Consider the following 23,728-nt stretch of genomic DNA (forward strand, 5'->3'; position numbering starts at 1 on the left):
GGGTCTCCCACATTGCAGGCAGACTCTTTACCATCTGAGCCACCAGGAAATCAGCTATATGTGTATATATATATCCCCTCCTTCTTGAGCTTCCCTCCCACCCTGACTCCCATCCCATCCTTCTAGGTCATCACAGAGCATCAGGATCTTTAGTTGTAGCCTGTGAACTCTTAGTTGCAGCCTGTGGGATCTAGTTCCCTGAGCAGGGATCAAACCTGGCCCCCTGCATTGGAAGCTCAGAGTCTCTGGTGGTGTGAATTTCATGTGTCTTACCCCCTCATGTGTGACACTGCTTCCCTCCTCACTGTCAGCTCCAGACACAGAAGGCATTCCTGGCTCCCAGAATAGGCCCTGCTATCACGCGGTCCCCCACCTCTAGGCATCTATGTGCTGTTCCCTCTGCCTGGAGCATCGCCCTCTCTCACTACCTTTATCCCTGGTTCCCGCTTCAGAGAGCTCACCCTCACCTTCTGTCTGAACAGGACCCTTCCTCTATATTCCCGGAAATTCCACCTGCCCCCCCTTACTGTCCTTTCCCCCTCTCAGCTTACCTCCTCTCCAGGAACTGGAGACACCACAGAGGGGCCTCAGAGTTGATTGAATTCAACAAAAAGGATTTGGTTCTTGCAGATCTCTGTTGAGGACCCCAGCATGTAGCAGGGCCCAGCAAGAGCACACACTAGGTCCAGCCCGCGTGGGCTCAGCCACCGCAGGTCACCATCCACAGCTCAGCAAGCAGGCCATGGGGAGGCTCCTGATTGCCAAAAGCAAACGGGCCGCCCAGGGAAGTTTTGCTGTGGGTCACACCCGCTTCTGGACGGCTGCCAATCTTCCTGCCAGAAACCGCAGGCCCACTGAAGCCGCCGGGAGTACGGACCATGGGGCTTGGGAGGACTTGGGTCAGCTCTGCAAGGGGGGTGTCTGCAGAGCACTTTCTGGATCCACAGCACCCCGTCCACTGCCGGGGTCGGCCAGGGGGTCTGGGGCAGGGCTCCAGCAGCAGCTTGGGCAGGCCCTTTGGGGCTGGGAGGAGCTAGTGAGGCCCCTGCCAGCCTGTCACAGGCTCTCAGCATTGGCACTGGCTCTGACTTTCACACACACACACACACACACACACACACACGCACACACACTGGCAAGCGCCCCCGTGGTGGCCTCGGAGGTCTCACCTCCAGGTAAATGGGCTCATCAGGGGGAAGATGAGGATGGGAGAGAAACAGGGCTACAAAGGCCAGTGTGTGTGTGTGTGTGTGTGTGTGTGTGTGCGTGTATGTGTGTATGTGTGTGTGTGTGTGTGCCTGGGAGTGACCTCACAGCCGCCGGAACATAAAGACTTACAGGTCCTGCCTCCGAGGCTCAAAGCTGGCTCCGTGGGGGACACAGTGACATGCGAGGCACATTTCAGACCCACCTCCTCGCCTTCTCCCTCCTCTGTCTCCTCTCCAAGGTAAGGGGGCCCCGGGCCTTGAAATGTACTGCTGGTTTCCTTGGTGTGGTGGGGGAGATGTGAAATCACGGTCAAGGACCCCCTGGAAGAATTCCTGTGGGCCTCCTATGATGGGACTCAGCTGAGCTTCCCTCCCAGGTGCCCAGAGAGCTGCCTCCCTTTGGCCAAGTCTGCTCTGTGACCTCAGACAATCCCTTCCCCTCTCTGAGCCTTAGCTCCTTCCTTAGGTAAATGGGTATAATGTCCATGAGGCCTTTGGGAAAGTCATTTATCATAGTTCATCTCCAGAGCCTAGCACAGGACCTAGAATATGACAAATGCTTAAGAGAGGACTTTTATGACTATCAATCCCTAAAGTCCCTTTGCAAACAGAAGTTGGTCCCCTCATTATAAATAGGGAGCCTCAAGAGGGGGCCTGCTTTGTCTAACTAGGAGCCAGGATTTGAATGGATGTTGGGTGCCTAGCCCATTGGAAGGTTCATACAAAGGCATTAATGCTGTTTGTCCCTCGGGCAGTGAATGGCCTGCTGACCCTAGCTGGAGGGGGTAGGGAGACAGCTCTAGAGAATAAAGACCTTCTCCTGTGGGATATTTTCAAAGGGCCCGTTAGGCATCTACCTTGCCTAACATGCCCAACAAACTCATCAGGAATGATTATTTCCTGTTTTCAGTCAAGCAAGGCTCAGAGAGGGTAAGTAACCTGCTTGAAGCCACACAGCATTGGAGCAATAGAGGAGACAGACCAGGACAGGCCTGGGTGTGAGGAGAGGGGACTGCAGTCTGTATCTCTCCACCTCCAACCTGGACCAAGGCCACAGTTGCTGAGCCTGCCATCACCTTAACAAGTGCCAAGTTCCTGGTGTCATGGGGATTGGCCCTGCTGCAAGCTATGATCTCACTATATTTTCATGCTCTTTTGAGAATCACAGGCAGGAACGCCTCTCTCCTGGGTCCAAGCAGTGGTTGGGGGAAGGCTGAGAACCCTGCTGGCATCCTAACCCTGCTTTTTATTCTTCCGAACCAGGATGAGCAGGAGATGATGCCAGGAAGTGTAGCTTGGGTAGTGGGAGCCGGGGACTTGGGGTTCTAGGCCTGGAATTAAAGGCAAGGTCAAAATGAAGCAGTCCTAGACTCCGCGTTCTCTCACCCAGCCCTCCATTCTTCCCAGACCCCAGGGAGCCAGGCAGCATCCCACACAGAACACAGGGACTTAGTCATCACGCACATGAAAGCCGTGACAATCCTCAGAGAGAGAACTGCAAGTCTCGCAGGCGGGCTGTGAGCTCCTGAGCTCAGGCCTGTGGACAGAGGCAGGTGGTAGAGACCTGGAAACAAACCAGGCCACATTGACCAGAAGCTGGCCATGACTTCATTAAATCCCTGACTCCAAGACAGGTGGTCTCCACCCCATTTTCCTGAGGAGGACACCTCCCCTCTCCTGATGCAGCAGCGAAGTGTCCAAGGCCACACAGCGAGTCAGTGGTAGAACTTGGATTTCAACTCTTGCCTGGAAGATTCCTTGTCCAGGGCTCTTGCCCCGCTGGGGACCACAGCAAAGGTCTGGGAGAACCAAGTGTGAAGGGACAGCTTGAACATAGATATGGGCTGGTTGGAAAGGGAATAGAGATAGAGACTAGACAGGACCTGTCTCTCCTTGGCTGTGCTGAAACACCCTCCCTGACTTGTCCCCATCCCTCTTGAGCAAACAGTAAGTTGATGCAGAGGCTGAGCTGGCATCAGAGCCATAGGTGACAAGAGGTGGGTGTCGCAGTTAAGAGCCTGGGCTTGGATCCACATGAGCCTTGATTCTGTTCCTGATCTACCTGTTACTGGTGATGTCACTATACAGCTTTAAGCTTCGGTTTCCCTGTCTTTAAAATGGGTATAATGCTGGATTTCCCTGGCAGTACAGTGATTAAGACTCCGTGGTCCCTCTGCAGGGAGCATGGGTTCAATCCCTGGGGAACTAAGATCCTGCATGCCACAAGGTGAGCCAAAAAAATAAATAAAATGGGCATAACGCTGTAGCTCCCACTGGAGGGTTAAACTAGCACGTTACACAGCTCAGCGCATGGTGCGCCTGTGGTGAATGACAGCCACGGTCATCAGCGGTCCCTCCTGTAGATCCAGCCTTGTCAAGCTTGCCCGGTAGAGAGAGCCCAAAGTGAGAACCCGGGTGCAAAGCACATGGCTTATGTCCTGGCACCTCTGCTTTCAGGAGGAAAGGACCCAAGAGCCAGTTCTGGTCAAAAGCCCACCCCCTCACTCTGCTTACTTCCCCCCAACCCAGGGAGCTCAGCCTCTGAGGGTTTAGAAGGGAAACCCAAAGTCCGGCTGATTGTTTCTCAGGTCAATGCCATGTGGATCACATCTGAATTTATGAAAATGCAGATTCAGAGTCATAAGGAAGGGCCCTAGATGCTGCATGTCTAACAAGCTTCCAGGTGATGCTGCTGCTGTGGGTCCACACCATACTTTGAGGGGTTGAGGCTAGACCATCCTCTCTAGAGCCTGATGTCACCCAGTCTCCTGCTTGAAATGCCCGCAGAGATGGGAACTCGCCCTCTGGCGAGGCTCCGGGCACAGAGCTGCACACTTGCATCTATTGTCACCAGTGCCATCGCTTATGGGCCCTGTCACTGCATCCTGGTCTGCAACCCACCCTCCCACACACACACACCGGAGGTTGGTCTGCTAGTTTGGGGCGGCCCCTAGTGGCCATGATGGGAACTGCATGCCATAGAGAGGTTTGCAGGACTCGGGAGTCCTGGGGTGGGAAAGGCAGGGATTAGGGCAAAGAGGTCATTGCCTGCTTTGGGGCCACACACAGGACATAGGAGGTTATTAATTTCACCTTCCTAAACTGCATCCACTTCTTACATCCTCTATACAAAACCCTCCAGCCCTCCAAGGATCCACAGATGAGGTGGGTCACTGGGAACCTCTTGAATTATGCGTGGCCCTCGGTCCCTACCTTCCAATGGACATATGGGGAACCCAGAGTACCTGGTTTCTGGTTTGGTTGTTTCTCTGTCCTAAGTGAGGAGGGGCAGTCAGGACACTTGGGTTGATACCTTGAGCCTGCCCCCAGGGGTGGGACCCTGGCTGGGGTTTTTCCCTGTTACAGGAAGTCCACACCCACTCTGGGTCCGTGGGTCTTCAGTGGGGAAGCACACTCCCAGCCCTGTAGCTAACCCACGGGGACTGTGTCCCTTCCTCTCTCTGGAACTCAGTCTCCCCATCTTTACATGGTGGGGGGAGGGGCTAGAGTGGAGGTGAGGTACCAGTAACCTAGCTGTGCATCAAATGCCCCTGGATGGCTCGTTAAAAACATAGATTCCAGGGCTAGGCCTCTGGAAGCTCTGATTTGATAAGTCCCATGGGAGGCCAAGTTTCCTGGCTGATTTGAGGCTCATCTGGAAACATATTCTAGATTGTTCCGAAGATCAAAAACATCCATGATACTGTTAGATTTATTCAGTCCTCAGGATAAATATCCACAGTCCTCCTGCTAGAAAACATATAGTACCCTGTCATTTTAATCCTCTGTTCTGTTGCTTTTGCCTCTGTAAGTTCCCAGAAGGCAGAGGCTAAGCCCGCTATTGTAATTCACATAGCAGTCATCATAGCTAAATGCATGGAGCATCTCCTGCATGGCAGGCCGTGTACTAAAGGTTTTATACGCCTCATTTCATGTACTCCTCAGAACAATCCTCTGAGTTATACATTATTGCCCCCTCTTCACAGATGAGGCAGTTGAGGCTCAGAGAGCTTAAGTAACTTGCCCAAGGCTGCTCTGCTAATAAGCAACAGAGTTAAGACTGGAATTCTAATCCAGAGCCCTTGCTCAGGACCACGATGCCATGCTGTCTCATACAGAGTGATGGGGGGGTGCTGGGGTTCAAGGCCAGGTCTATGTGACTCCAGGGCCAAGGTGTGGACACTACTGCACAGCCTGGCAGAGAAGGAGTCAGTCGTGAAGGTCTCACTGCCCGCCTTGAGTGACCTTGGCTGAGGGGGTCTCTGTCTCTGCAGGTGTGTGCCCAGCTGTGTCCCACACCATGTGCCTGTCCCTGGCCACCACCCCAATGCCCACCGGGGGTGCCCCTGGTTCTGGACGGCTGCAACTGCTGCCGGGTATGTGCGCGGCGGCTGGGGGAGCCCTGCGACCATCTCCACGTCTGCAACCCCAGCCAGGGCCTGGTCTGCCAGCCCGGGGCGGGCCCTGGAGGCCGGGGGGCCGTGTGCCTCTGTAAGCAGGTTTGCGGGTCTGGTGGAGGGGGTGGTGGGGAGGGGGTCAAGGCCTTCAGGTCCTGAGTCCAGGAGAAGTCCTTCTCATTCCCAGCCAAACCTGGTGACACAAGGTTCCCTAAGCCCACTCCCCACTTCTTTTCTTTTGTCTTTGCTCGGATCACACCCACCACCCAAACAGCCTACCTCCCTTCTTATCCATCCAGATCTAGCCATCTTTCAAAGCCGAGGGCAAACACCTCCTCCCCCGAGCAGTGCTCCCAGATTCTTCAATCCAGAGGTCACCACCCTTTCTCAGAACCCTGGACACCCTTGGGAATATGAAAGGGCAGCTCTCTATTTCGGGCGTAAGATGTATCAGGCCCTGTGCTAAGCACTTAGCTCCTAAGTCACACAATCCTCACAATAATCCTTTGGGGTAAGTACTTTCAGACCCATTTTATAGATGAGGAAACTGAGGCTCCACAATACTAACAGACATGTTTAACATTACACAGCTGAGGACTGGGTCAAACAGGCTCTGAAGCAGCATTCTATTCTGTCTTTTTCTGGGGTCGGGAGCCCTTGAACCTGTGAATCCTGAGTTTGCTATCTGCTAGCAACCTTGAGCATGTTACAATTCCCACCGCTCTACTCTTGTGCCCTCTGGGTGGGCTTTAGGTCAGGGTTTCTCAACTTTGCTCCCGGGTCATTTGAGACTGAGTGATTCTCTGCTGTGGGATGCAGTTCTGTGCATGGTAGGAATTAAAGCAGCATCCCTGGTCTCTACCCGCTGGATGCCAGTAGCACCCCAAACAGCAAGTTGTGACCATCTCCCTTCAGATGTTGCCTGGGGAGAAAAATCACCCCCAGTGGAGAACCACCACTTTAGAGAAATAGAAAAGGGTGAGGGACTGTTCTGTGCTCTATTTTTTTTTTTTTTTTTTTTAAGTAATAAGCCTTATAGAGCACTTTACCACTCTCATCTTTGTGCATGCAGCACTTTAAAAAAAGAATGGGAGAGAGAAAGGAAGAAAGGTTCATGAATCATTGACAATGAATCGATCTATAGAAAAAAAACTTGTTAAAAAGAAAAACACAACTTATAGGGACTTCCCTGGTGGTTCAGCGGCTCAGCCTCCACACTCCCAACGCAGGAGGCATGGGTTCGATCCCTGGTCAGAGAACTAGATCCCACATGCCACAACTAAATTGATCTTGCATGCCACAACCAAGATGGAAGACCCCGCGTGTTGCAACTAAGACCCAACACAGCCAAATGAATTAAAAAAAAAAAAACTTATAGACATAAAGTTATCAATGGTAAATCCCTGTTAAATACTTTTTTATGATAAGGGGAGTATAATAATGAGAAAGGGAAGATGTGTTTTATAAACTTATAGATGATTGCTAATAAAAAGGTACCTAAAAATGTGGTTGCCCAAGGGAGAAGTGTTGCGGATGGAAGGACTGAAAGTTTGAGATAAGCAGATGTGAACTATTATATATAAGACAGATGGCATGGAGGGGACACATGTATGCCTATGGCTGGTTCATGTTGATGTGTGTCAAAAACCATCACAATATTGTCAAGTAATTATCCTCCAATTAAAATTTTTAAAAAGATGAACAGAAAGAAAGGTCCTACTGTATAGCAAGTGCATAGCACAGGGAACTATACTGGATTCCCTGTAGGCACACCATAGTGGAAAAGACTGTAAAAAATGTCTTTATGTGAATGACTGAGTCACTTTGCCATACAGCAGAGATTGGCACAACATTATAAATCAAATATACTTCAATTTTAAAAATAAAATAAACACCACCTATGAAGGGAGAGAAAAATGTATCTAAAGAAAAAGACTCAGAAAAGCAACACTTAGCTTATAAGGCTGTCATCTAGATAAACCATCACACATGTCAAGCACTTGGCAAAATTTGTTTATTGAACACATGCCTAGCACTTACCATGTGCCAGGCACTAGAGTTTCAAAATATCACCTCATTTAATCTCCCAACAACCATATGAAGTAGCTCCTAATGTCATCCCCATTTTGGAAATGGGAAATAGAGGCCCAGAGAGGTTAAGTAATTTGCCCCAGGTCACACAGCTCAGAAGTGGCTGAGCTGGGATTTGAACTCAAGGAGCTGACTCCACAATCTTTGTTTCTTTCACTCTACTGTCTGACACTCAGTATATGATTAGTTACTGTCACTAACTTTATTACGGGGCTTTTCTTATTCCACCTTGATTCAGACTTTAAATACCTGGAAGCCAAGAATTTATTTGGTCCTTGCTCCTTCCTGCAACTTCCAGCTCTGGTTGGGTGACACCAAATGTGCCTCTTGAATGTATAATGAATTACAGGTGCTCATGAATGTGTAATGATGGGTACTGAATTTGGAGGCTGGGAGCTGGAGAAGCCACAGGTGAGGCAGAACTAAGACTTCACAGAGGCTGAGTCTAGGTCTTGGCTCTGGAGGGAACATGCTGGCCCAAATCTCTCCTCTCACCCACTAGTTGGACAGTCCTTCTCTGAGGGGACCGCCTCTGAGCTGTGTGCACCTTCAGTGTGGCTCGCTTTCTTTTAAGATTTTTTTTTTTTTAATGTGGACCATTTTCAGTCTTTATTGAGTTTGTTACTGTATTGTTTGTTTTATGCTTTGGTTTTTTGACGTCGAGGCATGTGGAATCTTAGCTCCCCAACCAGGGGTCAAACCCGCAGCCCCTGCATTGGAAGGCTAAGTCTTAACCACTGGACCACCAGGGAAGTCCTTCTCCTTCACTTGAAAAGCACAGCTTCTCCCGCTCAGCTAAGGGCAACTCCATCTTTTCTGTGGCTCAGCCTCAAACTCTGAAGTCATCCTTGACTTCTCTTTTGTCTTTTCCCACATCCCACTCACTCCCCAGCAATCAACTCTTCACAATATTTCCACCGGGTCTGATCCCCACCGTAACTCATCTGGATTTTGCAGAAGCCCCTTAACTGTCTCCTTGCTTCCGTCCTTGGCCCCTAGTCTGTTCTCAGCACAGCAGCCTGACGGCTCCTTCAAATATGTCAATAAGATCACAGGTCAAGTCCCTCCTCTGCCTAAAATCCTCCCACAGCCTCCCATTTTCTCAGAGTAAGAGCCAGAGCCCTCTCAGTGAGCGACAAGGACCCTGCTCCTGTTTCCTCTCTGACCACATCTAACTCCCTCTCTCTCTCCTGCTCTCTGCTCCATCCTCACTGGCCTCCCAGATACCCCAGGCATCTCCCGCCTCAGGGCCTTTGCACAGGCTGTTCCTGCTACCGGCACCCTTCTCCCCAGATTTCTGCATGGCAAGTTCTCTCAGCTCCTTCCCATCTTTACCCAAACACCACTTTCTCAGTAAGTCCTTCCCTGATCACCATATTTAAAAACTACAACCCTGCTCTGCTCCTCAACCCTGCCCTCCTTTATTTTTCGAGCACTAATCGCCATCTGACATCACAGACTCAACTTTGTTTCTTGTGTTTGCTTCCACTAGAGCGAAAGCTCCAATGAGGGCAGGATTTTGGCTGGTTTTAGGCATTGCTATGTCACAAGTTGCCTTGAACAGTGTCTGGCACATAGTAGGCGCTCATAATTGTTGAATGCATGAATAATAGTTCTGGTGGGGCTTATATAACAGGTACCATTTGGTGGGGTAATGATGCAGTAACAGGCACCAATTATGGAGCGGGTACTATGAACAAGTCCTTTATATACATGATTTCACTTTATCCTTAATAATGAGGTCCTATTATTATCCTGACTTTGAGTGTGAAGGAAATGGGGCTCAGAGAGGTTAAGTCGCCTGCCTCAGGTCCAACAGTGTACAAGTGTGTGCACGCTAAGTTGCTTCAGTTCTTTCAACCCCATGGACTATAAACCACCAGGCTCCTCTGTCCACAGGATTCTCCAGGTAAGAATACTGGAATGAGTTGCCATTTCCTTCTCCAGGGGATCTTCCCAACCCAGGGATCGAACTTGCATCGCTTACGTCTCATGCACTGGCAGGCAGGTTCTTTACCAATGTGCAAGTGGGTGCAGGTAAAAAAAAAAAAAAAAAATACCCTGTTGCTCCTTCTCCTGCAAGGGACTCTCAGAGGGAAAGAGGGATGCAGAAATTACCAGATCACAAGATTATGCCCTGAAGTTATTTGGGGGAAGTGGCTGGACAAGGAGACCATTGGAGACAGCCCAGAAAGAGAAGGGTTTTGCACGTGTGTATAGGTCTGGGGGTCTCACAGCAAGTACATTGGGAGCTGCCTCATGGTGTCTGGGACCATGCACATGATGCACACAGACCCAGGGTGGGGAGCAGCTGCAGAGGGATCATTACCCCCCCCAACCCCCACCCCAATCAGCTTTGAACTGGAGGACCCAGGAGAGATGCCAGGAAACCTTGCTAAAATTATTACCCCCTGGGATTTGAACCAGGTCTATGTGGTTCTGAAATTCCTGCATGTGTGTGGACCTATTTGAGGTTTTTCTCAGCAGACCTGGGAAAAGCAAGTTCCCGTGAGTCTTGTCCCCCAGATCTAGCTGAAGTGCCACCCACATCTCCAGGAAACCCTCCTTTCTCTGCACTTCCTGAGTGGCTCACCGACACCTCTGCGGGGCTCTCGCTTTATTCTGTCCTGGAGATGCAGCGTCCACACCTGTGCCCTGCACTGACCCTTGAGGCCCCTTGGTAAGAATTGGCTCTCGGTCCTGTCTGGGAGCACAGTGGGTGGTACCCAGGAAGGACGCAGTGTATCTGAAGGGAGTAAGGAATCACAACACTTATCAGTGTCTCTCATGTGCTGAGTCTTGTGCCAGGCATTCATTCCAGGGGCATTTCCTGCAGTTCTGTGTGTCCCACCTCTGCTCTGAGCTGGCACAGGAGAAGCCACGATGAACACTGTCAGCCCCAGCCCCCTCCAGGAGTTCATGCCCAGTGACGGAAGAGGCTGCGATGCCCATAATATTTGAGGGCTTCCTCCAAAGAATGTTTCTTGAATTCCTAACCCCGTGCTAGATGCTGTGTCACTGAAGGTTCTAATTACTGTTCTCATCGTTGCTATTGTTAAAGTGACTCAGAGAAGTTTAGTCACTTACCCCAGGTCACACAGCTAGCAAGTTAAGCCCTGACCTGACGGTGATAACTGTAATACAGCAGATGGACAAGGAAAGCTTGTGGCATGAAATCTCAGTGCGTATATAATAGTCATGATATTTTATATATTTATATTAAATAATGTATATTACTAATCATATTATATATGGGCTTCCCAGGTGATGCTAGTGGTATAGAATCTGCCTGCCAATGAAGCAGATGCAAGACACACTGGTTTCATCCCTGGGTTGGGACGATCCCCTGGAGAAGGAGATGGCAACCCACTCCAGTATTTTTGTCTGGAAAAACCCCATGGACAGAGGAGCCTGGAGGGCTACAGTCCATAGAGTTGCAAAGAGTCAGACACGACTGAGCACTTGTCAGCAATACATTAATATTTATATTATTAATAATATATAATAATTTATACTAATAACAACAACAACAGAGCAGGTAGGTCTGTTGAAGTTCTCCTTCATGTTGTACCCATTACATATACTATTCATTTAGTCTATACCACACGTGTGAAATAAGTACTATTATAACCCACTTTGGGCTTCCCTTGTGGCTCAGCTGGTAAAGAATCCGCCCGCAATGCGGGAGACCTGAGTTTGATCCCTGGGTTGGGAAGATCTCCTGGAGAAGGGAAAGGCTACCCACTCCCAGTATTCTGGCCTGGAGAATTCCATGGACTATACAGTCCATGGGGGTCACCGAAAAGAGTCGGACAGACTGAGCAACTTTCACTTCACTTCAAAACCAACTTTGCAGGTGAGGAAACTAAACCCAGAAGTAGAATCACTTGGCCAAGGTCCATAGCTAGCTAAGGAGCTGAAACCAGGCCAATCTTCCTGCAAAGCGTGTTCCAGGATGCAGCCTGTCACGCTGTCTTCCTGCGGGTGACAGGACAGGACCGCGATGACTGGGGTGGGGGTGGGGGGTGGAGGAGGGGCGGAGCCCCCTGCAGCGCTCACTTTCCCCAAGGGCTCTGCGTCCCCAGCGCCTCCACACCAGCTCTGCAGAGAGGACCCAGCAGAGGATGCGGCGGGCATAGCCGTGCCCAGGGAAAAGTTGGGAGGTCGCCGATGGAGGTCCGGTTTTTCCTCCGCAGGGGGAGAGGATGACGGCAGCTGCGAGGTGAACGGCCGCCTCTACCGGGACGGGGAGACCTTTCAGCCTCACTGCAGGCTCAGCTGCCGCTGCGAGGACGGCGGCTTCACGTGTGTGCCCCAGTGCAGCGAGGACGTGCGGCTCCCCAGCTGGGACTGTCCGCACCCCAGGAGGGTGGAGGTCCCGGGCAAGTGCTGCCCGGAGTGGGTGTGCGACCAGGGAGGGGGGCTGGGGGTCCAGCCGCTCCCAGCCCAAGGTGAGTGCCGGGCTGGTCCAGGGCTGCCTGCGTGGTGGGGGAGGGCGAGGGGCGGGGGGGCGGGAGGGGGAGGGGTTGGGGCGGGGCGGGGGCGGGGCCTCTTAGGTATCAGGACAACTGGACACATCAAAGCCAAGGTTATACTGACAAAAGCAAGGAGGGGCAGGTGGCTAAGGGGACTCTTCGGAAAGTGTAACTGACCAAACAAGATGCAGAGGTGCAAGTGTATAATTTTAAGTGACACACAATTAAAAATAAAAATTGGCGGCAGAGTAGAGAGAGGAAAGGAGGGTTAGGACACTTGAACCAAGTTCTCACATTTCACAGCCGAGTTATAATATGGAGGTAAGTTATTATAATACAGACTATCATTGTACTGACATGGATACATATTAATATAACACAGTTTAAATATTATATAATAGTATTAGTATGTCATTATTGGGGTTTATTAAAAGAGGAATTCTAAACTGAATGAGGCAAGGTGGTTGCCTCCGGGATGGGGGCCTAGGGGTGGGCAGGAAAGACAGTGACCTCAGCCTGTAAACTCTTGATTTGAGAGATTATGTTATGTATGGTAGGTGACTAGGATTTTTGTTTTTTAATTTTTTTAATTTATTTTTAATTAGGGGGAAATTGCTTTACAATGTTGTGCTGGTTTCTGCTATACCACAATGCAAATAAGCCATAATTACACATATTGTCACTAGGGAAACTATTATTATCCGAATATGATTTGTTAAGGCAACCGAAAGGAGCATTGGTTGCATAGAAGACGGTGCCACGGGAGAGGCAGTAGAGCGTGGTGGCCTAAGCACAGAGTCTGCCTGAGTTCTAAGCCCAGCTGTGTGGCTCTGAGAAAATCGCTTAACTCCTCTGAGTCTCAGTTCCTCCAATTACGAGAATAAGAGCATCCGCCTCAGAGAACTGTTGTGAAGCCTGGATGAGTAAATACAAGCAAAGCAGTTAGGACAGAGCCCGGCACACAGCATTCCAGGGGCTGTTAGCTGTTATCCTCCCAACAATGGAATAGGAAACATCTGCTTAAATATTGGGCTGGCCAAAAAATTCCTTCAGGTTTCTCTTAAGCTGATGCAGACAAACCCGAAGGATCTTTTTGGCCAACCCAGTGAATGCCAATGGGTTTGCCTTACATATAAAAAGCAGGACAGGGCAACGTATATGTAATTTGAACTCCACTGTGTGTGTGCATATGTGTGTGTCTACAGTCATATGAACACACAGACATCCTACATACTACACACGTGCATATAACACAAGGTGTATAAACCAGGACACCAGTGACATTTGAGCCGGGTTACGTCTTTGTTGTGAAAGGATGTCCTGTGCAGCGAAGGATGTTTAGCAGCATCTGTGCTAGACTTCAGTGGCCCCCACCCCTCACTGGTGACCAGTAAAAATGTTTCCAAACATTGCCAAGTATCTTCCCAGGGGCAAAATGGTCCCCAGTTAAGAACCACTGGTTACAAAAGAACAGAAGGAAGGACACAAAATATTAACAGAGCCAGCAAGACTGGAGGAGAAGGAAAAGGGGGGCCACGGTGAACCCGCCACCCTGTTCCAGACCTGGCCTCGCCGTCACCAGCATCCCTGCCGCCAGGCCACGGGCAGCGCCACACTCACAGGCCCCAACCTCCTCCCTGGACGATGCTACTTATCACAGGACTTGGAGGATACAGAAGCGAGACACTTGCCCTTTACTGGAGGACCGTCATGGTCGATCCCATCATAGCTTCCTGATAACCAATATTTCGGAAGTGCTGACAAGAACCAGGCACTGTGTTAAGCACTTCACCTCCACTCCTTTATTCACGCCTAACGATCAACTATTAGGAAATTTACATGGGAAGAGACCGAGGTCCAGAGAGGTTAAGCAACGTGACCCAGATTGCACCGCAAGCCAGTGGGTGGATTTGGCTGCCTAACCTTGCCGAGCTGACCCCTCTCTCTCTCCCTCAGGATCCCAGTTTTCTGGCCTTGTCGCTCCCCCAGTCCCTGGCCTCTCCTGCCAGGAATGGAGCACCGCCTGGGGTCCCTGCTCGACCACCTGCGGCCTGGGCGTGGCCACCCGAGTGTCCAATCAGAACCGCTTCTGCCGCCTGGAGACCCAGCGCCGCCTGTGCGTAATGGGGCCCTGCCCACCCGCCAGGGGCCTCAGCCCAAGGAGAAGAGCCTTTTAGAGCCAGGCTGAGGATGGAGACTCGATGTCAGCCGCTGAGGACAAGCGTGTTCCCAAGCCAGCTGGTCCCTCCGGACCCTGAGATGCCGCGGGAAGCATGCCCCAGTCCCTCTCGCTCTCACTCACAGCCTGGGAGAATGGCCAGATTTCTTCTGAGCCATTCACAGCCTTTATCCAAGACGCGCACAGAGCTTTTTCCAGGAGATGGGCAACCATCTCCCCCTTAATCATTAGACTGAAGCAGGTGCTGGGCTGGATGGTCTGTTTTTCTAGGGGGTGCGGCGAAGAGGGGCACAGAGATTCTCAGCCTCCTGCTTCCTTTCCTGGAGTGAGGTAGGAACATCCCTGAACACATGTCTGTGTGTCAGACTTGTGCTGAGAAAACCCTCCCTCCCCACCCTGGGCAGAATTCAGGGATTGAATTCTATGTAAAAATCACAAGGTGAAATCACCCTGTTGTGAAGACAGTCAAAATGGGACCCTTAGATGTCCCTTAAAGGGACCCATCAAACTCAACTCGTATTAGTAAGAATTAACCGTTTCCATGACTCCGCAATGCACCAGGCCAAGCTACACGTTATACAAGTCAGTGCTGGGAAACATTTTGGACCAGAGAAAAACAGGGGAGGATGAAGAATGCCTCCCAGAAACTGGGGAACACGGCCTGAAATAAACCAACCCCCGTGTGAAATCCTGTTTAAGTTGCATGTTTTATTGTTTTGTTGTTGTCCATTTGCTCAGTTGTGTCCGACTCTTTGTGACCCCATGGACTGCAGCAAGCCAGGCTTCCCTGTCCCTTACCATCTCCCGGAGTTTGCCCAAGTTTAAAAGCAAACAAACAAAAATGCCACATACAAATGTTATGTCCTCTTCTGCAGTCTACCTGTATTTGTTTAAAAATGAAAACTGTGTTTTCATCAGAATCCCACCAGGACATTAAAATATATTCTTGGTATTTTACCAGGATTTCTTCTTATTAAACTAATCTGATTGAGGCATGATTCACACCCAGTTAAATGCACAGGTCTTAAGCGCATGGTTTCACAAGTCTTTACAAATGTATGTACCTATATGACCCACATTTCAGTCAAGGTGTAAAACATTTGCCTCATCACAGAACGTTTCCTCTGAGGACTTCCCCAGTGGTCCAATGGTTAAGACTCTGAGCTGCCAATACAGGGAGCACAGGTTCAATCCCTGGTAGGGGAACCAAGATCCCATATGCCGTGTGGCACAGCCAAAGGTTTTTTTTAAAAAGAAGAAAAAAAAGAAGAAAATTTCCTCTGGCCAGGTGATCCCCTCGACCCCCAAGGGCAACTGCTGTTCTGATTTCTATCATAGAGGAAGTGTTGTTATGTTCTTGAACTTCACATACAGGCATACAGTAGGTATTCTTTAATGAAGGGCTTCATTCCCTCAATACCAGCCCTAAGGGTGGAGAGAGGGCAGAGCCCAGAAGCCAGGACCAGAAGGCAGAAGATGGACTCACAGCAGGGCTGTCTGCTGGGAGCGGGAGCCACTATGGAGATGCAGCCTTGATCCTAACAAAAGGCAGATGGAGACCGGGAGAGAGAACCCAGCTTCTGCTCTCTCCCAGCCCCCAGTTCCCAGAAGTGCCTGCCATTGGTCAAACCTCCTGGGCAGACCAGGGAGCCCAGGAATGCAGTGCCCTGAGGTTCAAAGCAGAGCCAGGCGACAGACGATCCCCAGGTGGTCAGTGACCTGCTCCTCAGTACACTGGCTTCCAGCACTTCGGTCGGGTACCACCTCCTTCAGGAATCCCAGTTTGAGAAATGACAGGCAGCATTTGGAACCATTTAATCTTCACAAGATAGAACTAACTCTGATTCACAGATGAGGAAGCAGCTTGGAAGTATGATCTGTCCAGAAGCTAGTTTACAATTAGATGGGATTTTAGTCCAAGCCAAGTTTATCTGACTTTCCAGGCTGGGCCTGTAGTCTCTCAGAGGCCGAGAGCTTTGGTATGTCTGGTTCTATATGAGTAAATTCTGCACACATTACCCAGAACAAGTCTGAGAACATCCTGAAAACCAGGATAAGAGCCATGAACCTTAACTGAACTATTCCTGCATATGGGGCTCTCTCTGCCAAGAGCTCAACCCACATAATCACACATCACCCTTGGGACCTCCCTAAAGGAAAGTGCTACTGATGTTCCCATTTTAGAGAGGGGTAAACTGAGACTCAGAGTGATTAATGAGTTGTCCTGGGGTTATGCTACTGGACTCTGGACCAGGTTGGCTGCAAGGCCCATGACCTCACACCTGAGAAGTTGTGAACAGAGCCATGAAGAGTGGGCCCAGCCAGCCTGCCCGCCCGGTCCTGGCTGGTTGTCTGCTGTGATCTCAGGCAGGGTACTTAACTTCTTTGGGCCTCAGTTTCCTAGTCTCTAAAATGGGGATAATAGCACTACTCAACCCAGAGGGTTGTTGAGAGTATTATGTGATGTAAATGAAAATTTTAGCTATCATTACCTTGACTTGACCTCTTAGTGATTTGGCTTTTTTCATCTGTAAAATGGGCATAAATAGTAATGCCCACCCTACAGCATCATTGTGTTGAGTGAGTACCCATCACATGCTGTGAATGTTGGATGATTCCTTTATGTTCACCTGAAAATAAGCTATCATCATCATCCTGCCTCAGTGAGGCTTTGCAAGTCAGGGACTGATGTGAAGGCAAAGATTGGGGATCTTCTTGTTTGTGAAGAGGGATGGTGCTGGGAACAGAGGTCACCAGGTGAAACTCAGGCCACTCCCACTGAAGCCAGAGTTAGGAGGAACCCAGCCCAGCCATGCCCCATCATATTGTTAACTGCATCCATGATATTCAAGTAACAGTAGTGCCTTCTTTCTTGTCACTGTAGAATATTCCATTATGTGAATAGAGCACATGTTATTTATTCATCCTACCCTCGATGGGCATTTGGGTAGTTTCTAGTTTGAGGCTTCTATGAATAAGGCATTGTGAACATTCTAGGACATGTTTTCTGGTAGATATTGGTCAACATTTCTGTTGGGTACGCGTCTAGGAATAGAATTGCTGACTCAAGGCCTATGCTCTTTCTCCTGGGTCAGATTATCTCTGAGCATGAGGGAGGTCTCTGCACGTAATAGATGCTCAATAAAGACTTATTGCTAAAAGAATAAAAATAAGAGCTAACATTTATTGTGTGCTAAGCACATACCAGCTGTCTTCTATGTAACAGTTCACTTAACTCTCACAATAATGCTTTGAAGTAAGTGTAATTATACCCATTTCATAGATGGAGAAACTGAGGTTCAGAGAAATTCAAGAAACAGCCCACATTTACATAGTTCAAAGTTGGCAAAGCCAGGATTCAAACCCAGAGAGTCCTGCTCCAAAACCCTTGTCTTGGCCACCAGGCTACCCCAAATGCAGTCATGCAGGGTATTAGAGGTAAGGCCCGCAGGAGTGGAAAAGAAGGAACAGAGCAGATGAGAGAATCCAGCAGGGCCTGACCATGCCTATGAGATCTTGCTGAAAGGATGGATGTGAGGACCAGGGGAAGTAAGATGCTAGACACATCCCTGGGCTTTCTGCTGGAGGATGGGGAGAATGGGGGTCCATCGCCAGAAACTGAGAAGGACAGAGTGAGCCTGCATGGGTGGCAGATAGGAGGGGGTGTCCTAGATGTTTTGAGTTTGAGGAAGCATCAGTCATCCCAGGGCAGTGTGGCTAGGGGCAGTTGGAGATGAAAGATGAGACAGATCTGGACATAGAGAAGAGTTCAGGTTGAGAATGTGGGTCACCTGGACAGAGGAGAGGAGTGGATAATTAGACTGACCAGTCGGTTTCATTATGAAACAGCATGCAGGGGTGTGTGTGTGTGTGTGTGTGTGTGTGTGTGTGTGTTGGTGTGTATAACCTTTTAGCACGCTCTCCAGCCCCACTGCTACCCCCTGACTCGGCCACCATCATCTCTGCCCAGATAACTAGGGAGCCTTCTGTTCTCCCGGCTTCACTCTTGCTCCTTACAGAGGGTGCCAGAAGGATTCTGTTAGAACATGTCAGACCATGCCACTCTTTTTCACTCCAAGAAAAGCCTTTGCACAGGCTTCCCTGGTTAAGAATCTGCCTGCCAATGCAGGGGACACAAGTTCAATCCCTGGTCCGGAAAGATTTCACCTGCCTTGAGGCAACTAAGCCCATACATCACGACTACTGAGCCTGCACCCAAGAGCTCAAGCCCTGTGAAAGTAGCCCCTGCTTGCCGCAACTAGAGAAACCCTGTGGGGCATCAGTGAAGACCCAGCGCACTCAAAAATAAATTTAAAAATAACAATTTTAATAAAGAAAAGCCTCTGCAAGATCTACAAGCCCCTCCCCCCTTGCTCCTGTGACTGCTGTGTCCTCATCCTCAGTTATTCTCTCCCTGCTCACACTGCTCTGACCTTATTGGCTTCCTTCTTTTTCTTTTTTTTTTCTTCTTCTTTTTCCTCAAACATGCTAGACTTGCTCACACCCCAGGACCTTTGCACAGGCTGTTTCCTCTCTGCCTGACATCATCTTCCGCCAGACACCCATGGTGAATTGGTCTCTTTCAAGTTTGACTCACAAGTCACCATTTCACTGAGAAATATATCTTTCAATACCCCAGATGCACATAGCCCCTTTTAACATACTAGGTAACCTACTTATTTATAACATTTACAGTTTGTTGCCAGACTCCACAAGCAGTGGGGATTAACTTGTCTGTTTCATTCACTGATGGATTCCCAGGACCTAGAACTGTGCTCGGGATGGACCAAGCCCAGTCATCACTGAAGGAGTGAAATATATCTTGCTTTTTAAAAACGTATTTAATGGGGCTTAGAAAAGTCAATACGCAACTGACCAAGGGGAGTGGCTGTCTATTTCACAATAATTTCCCAGTGGCCCTGTCTGTGAGGGTCAGAGGTCACACTGGACCCTCGCTCCCAATCCTCAACCTTGCTAGTTCTCAAAGTGGGGTCCCCAGACTGGAAGCGTCATCGTAGCCTGGGAACTGGTTCAGTTCAGTCCAGTTCAGTCACTCAGTCGTGTTCGACTCTTTGCGACCCCATGGACTGCAGCATGCCAGGCCTCCCTGTCCATCACCAACTCCCAGAGTTTACTCAAACTCATGTCCATTGAGTCAGTGATGCCATCCAACCATCTCATCCTCTGTCGCCCCCTTCTCCTCCTGCCTTCAATCTTTCCCAGCATCAGGGTCTTTTCCAGTGAGTCACTTCTTCCCATCAGGTGGCCAAAGTACTGGAGTTTCAGCTTCAGCATCAGTCCTTCCAATGAACACCCAGGACTGATCTCCTTTAGGATGAACTGGTTGGATCTCCTTGCAGTCCAAGGGACTCTCAAGAGTCTTCTCCAACACCACAATTCAAAAGCATCACTTCTTTGGCGCTCAGCTTTCTTTAGAGTCCAACTCTCACATCCATACATGACTAGCATTGCAAATATCTTGTGCCTCATGCCAGATCCACAGAAACTCTGGAAGTGAGGCCCGGAAATCTGTATTTTAGCAAGCCCTCCGCCTCCGTTAATCTCTGTGTAAGATTAACAGCGCGGCTTCCCAGGAGAATAGAAAACGATGATGTACTGATGCCCCCTGGTGGCGTTTCGGTGAACGAGCCGGCCAGAGGCCACCGGCAGGGAGGACCCTCAGCGTCAGGAGGGAGGGAAGGGACTTAGCCACGGCCTCAGGGTGAGGCACTGCGGTAGGTATTTAACGCGCGCCTGCTGAATGGCGACGGGAGGCCTGGGTTCTAGCTCTGATTGTGCTTCTTGTTTGTTAGCTTGAGCATCTAATTCTCCTCTGTGAGCTCGTTTTCTGACTCTGCACGGTGGAGATGATTCTCTTGGCCCTGCCTTCCGGGAGGGCTGCAGTGAGGACAAGGTGAGGCCAGGCTTGGAGTTCTCCAGGCCAGAATTCTGGAGTGGGCAGCCTTTCCCTTCGCCAGGGGATCTTCCCAACCCAGGGATCGAACCCGTCTCCCGCACTGCAGGCAGATTCTTTACTAGCTGAGGCACCAGGGAAGCCCAAGGCTTACTAACGTGCTTAGCAAACCCTAGTACTCTGCACACATGGGAGCCACAATTATATTTTCAAGAACGTACATTTTTATCCTAATTTCCTCAGCCTCCTGTTGTCTGTGGGTCCTCGGGGCACACAGCGGGCAGCCTGTTGGAGAGCTGAGCAGAGCGACGCTAACTGCCCCCCATGCCGCCTCCGAGCAACACTAGCCTTGTCGCCCCTAAGGATGAGATCAGCGAGATGGAGCCTGGTGTCCAGCACCTACTTCGCGTGCCCTCCCCGCTAGAAATCCCCGAGACAAGGGGTCCCAGCCTCTCCTTGAATTTGAACACTGCAAATGACATGATAATGATTCAGCAGCTGGCTAGTTGTTCCCCTTCTGGGCACCCAGAGAGAGACCACATCTCCCAGCCCTGGGTGATGGATGACTCCAGACCCAGACCATAATGCCCCTCTCCACCCTCCACACTCCCTCTCTGCCCACATCTGCTGCTCACATGCAGAGGACCCAATGGAGGACTTCAAGGCTCCAGAACATTGTTCTTAACCTTTCTTTATGAACCTAGGACTCCTCGGGCAACTGGCAAAGTCTATGATTGTCCTTCTCAGACTCATTGTATTAAACACATAAAATCAAATATGTGGGATTACAAAGGACACAGTTATTGAAATATGGTAACCAAAACAAAAATGCGTGTGAGATAGTTACATAATTACCATAATTGCAAAGCGGCAATAGTATTTTGCAATATCTGTAATAACTATTTTGTGATATGAAAATACTAGTAATCTCTATTAGTGGCAAATAGGTATTCATAATATCACTTTGTTTTCTCCATTAGTAATCAAAGGAAATGCTAGGTGTTAGCTAGAGGTCAGTGAAAAGATGCAATTATTTTCCCTTTCAAATTCAGGAACCTTGAGTTTTGCCCCAGATCCCCTGGGTATTGTCTCTGGGAAAAGAATCCCTGCATTAGGACAAGACAGAGTCACAAAAGAGAAGCAGGCTTCGTGCCTGGATGACCACGTAGAGCAGAGGCCCCTGCAACGTGTATTCAAACCGGAGGGAAAGACCATATTTTACCAGGAAGATTGAGAGTCTGAAGCCAGGCTTTGTTCCAGCTGGGTGACCCTGAATGAGCCAGCTAACCTCTGAACCTCCATATGAAAGTGAAAATGAAAGTCGCTCAGTCGTGTCCAACTCTTTGCAACCCCACGGACTGTCCATGGAATTCTCCAGGCCAGAATGCTGGAGTGGGTAGCCTTTCCCTTCTCCAGGGGATCTTCCCAACCCAGAGACTGAACCCAAGTAGCCTGCATTGCAGGCGGATTCTTTACCAGCTAAGCCATAAGGGAAGCCCCAAACCTCCATATACTCAAAAGAAAATGTAGACCATGGTCCCAGTCTTACAGGGAAGTCGTGAGAATGAAAGGGGAGAACAGCTCTGGATGTGTGCAAACTCTATGGGAATTTATATGTGAGGTCTTCAAGCTCCAGCCATTCAACTGGTACTAAAAATAAGAACCACACAGTGAAATCTCATCAAGTGAAATGGATTCCATCTGTAAGACCGTGTTTTACTCTGAACTTAAGACCTTCCTCATTTGAAGGGTAATAGAATTCATTCCTTTATAAAATGAGGAGTATAAATATAGTACTTGTGCATTTCCCCCTTTGTTTTTACTTTGTAAATGGAGTTGGCAACGTGATCTGGATTCACAAACATTTTATGCAACTGGGTGGTTTTATGAAGCCCCCAAATTATAAGAATCAGTGCTTTATGCCACCACAAAAATAGCCTTTCTTATTATCCCTCAAAACTAATAAACCTTTGAAAGGATTCAATTTCTGACCTGGCACAAGTTTGAATAATATTAATAATTCCCATGTTTTGAGGGTTTCGGCGTGTCCCAAACTGACCTAAACGCTTCATACGTGTAACTGGCTTATTGAGGAATCTGAACTTGGTGAGGGACACACACAAATGGATCTGGTTTTTCTTCAACCATTGCCTTTGACCACATCCATTCGAATCTCTCCTTGCCCCATGCCTTTCAGTCCAGATTGAACATCTAATGATAAACTATTTAACACATCCTGTAAACCGAGCCTGACCTTTCACCCCAAGAATGCATTGTTATTTAACAAACTATTAAATAGCCTAGTTACGCGCACCTTACAATGCTATGAGGTTACGAAGTACATACTATTATTTATGGCATCTTACAGCTACTAAGGCCCAGAGACGTGAGGTAACTTGCCCAAGGTCACACAGCTAGTGAGGCAGAGACACAGAATTCAAACCCAGGCTGCCTGGCTCCAGAAACTCACCCTGAATCTCTGATTACAGTCCTATGCAGAGAGAGTATGAGGGTCTTTAAAACCCTTTTCCATCCTCTCCTTCTGAGTTCTAGCTTCTCCTGTTTATGACGCCTGGAAAGATCAGTGGAGGCAAGAAGGAAAAAACGTAGTTGGTCCCCTCTCCCTTCGAGTCCCCTCCAGGAGATGGATTCCTTTTCAGTGGCAAGGGTTTAAAGCCTAGTGTTCCTGGACCACATGACCAGCTTATTCAGGGGGCCCTGTAGTGTCTCCTGACTTGGAGGAGATCTGAACCCCCTGACCTCTCTCAGACCCTGTCCCCAAAAGCGCACATCCCAGCCTCTTTCTGCCAGGTTTTGGGAAGCACAAGAATCATTGCTTTGGGGCTGGAGCCTGGTCAGGTGGCCCGGCACCCACTCAGCTCACGGGGAGCTCACTCATTCTTGCTCGGCCAAGTGGTGGGCGTACAGGGTGAGTGTTGTTCTGCCATCTTCCTAATCAAACAGGCGGTGAAGGCGGACCTGCAAGCCTGCCTCGTGAGCCGTCAAGAGTCAGCTGCCTCTCACCACTGCTGGCAGGAACCCCAAACCTCTACCAGTGGGACCTCTCAGGATGGGATGGGGGTTCCTTTCTTCGCCCACAAGAGCAGAAAATGTTGATCCTCTCTCCCCGTTCTCAAATTTGGTCATGGCGGCTGAGGGGGTGGGGACAGAGTGGGAGAAAAGCTGGTATGACACCCCTAAAAAAGCCCCACGGGCTGTGTCTTGTGGTTTCCAGAATATGGGGGTGTTCAGAACCCCGTGCCCAGTGTTGGGGCTCTCACTGGAAAGTCCCATTTACGAGTCTGTGAGGACTCCCCTGGTGGTCCAGGGGTTAAGAATCCACCTGCCAATGTGAGGGACAGAGGTTTGATCCCTGGTCCAGGAAGGTTCCACGTGCTGCGGGGCAACGAAGCTCGTGCGCCACAGCTCCTGAGCCCTGGAGCTCTGCAGCAGGAGAGTCCACC

The 23,728-nt window shown here is 49.6% G+C and overlaps 1 protein-coding gene across 1 annotated transcript; it reads left to right on the top strand.

Moving 5' to 3' along the window:
* Nucleotides 1-1,090: 1,090 nt before the first annotated feature.
* CCN5 (cellular communication network factor 5) lies at nucleotides 1,091-15,038 on the top strand. The gene is made up of 5 exons (XM_061125854.1): nucleotides 1,091-1,175; nucleotides 1,333-1,447; nucleotides 5,483-5,699; nucleotides 11,893-12,147; nucleotides 14,128-15,038. The coding sequence occupies exons 2-5, from the start codon at nucleotides 1,388-1,390 to the stop codon at nucleotides 14,346-14,348; spliced, it is 753 nt and encodes a 250-aa protein (XP_060981837.1). The 5' UTR covers nucleotides 1,091-1,175; nucleotides 1,333-1,387; the 3' UTR covers nucleotides 14,349-15,038.
* The last annotated feature ends 8,690 nt before the right edge of the window (nucleotides 15,039-23,728 follow it).

Source organism: Dama dama, chromosome 23 (genome assembly GCF_033118175.1).
Source record: "Dama dama isolate Ldn47 chromosome 23, ASM3311817v1, whole genome shotgun sequence".
Classification (NCBI taxonomy): Eukaryota; Metazoa; Chordata; class Mammalia; order Artiodactyla; family Cervidae; genus Dama; species Dama dama.

What these genes read in the sequence shown, in the direction of transcription:
- CCN5 (XM_061125854.1), top strand. Translation starts at nt 1,388, where the DNA reads ATGCGAGGCACATTTCAGACCCACCTCCTCGCCTTCTCCCTCCTCTGT. An exon ending in TCCTCTGTCTCCTCTCCAAG is followed by an intron (nt 1,448 to 5,482) that starts GTAAGGGGGCCC and finishes CTGTCTCTGCAG; the next exon opens with GTGTGTGCCCAGCTGTGTCC. An exon ending in CCAGCCGCTCCCAGCCCAAG is followed by an intron (nt 12,148 to 14,127) that starts GTGAGTGCCGGG and finishes TCTCTCCCTCAG; the next exon opens with GATCCCAGTTTTCTGGCCTT.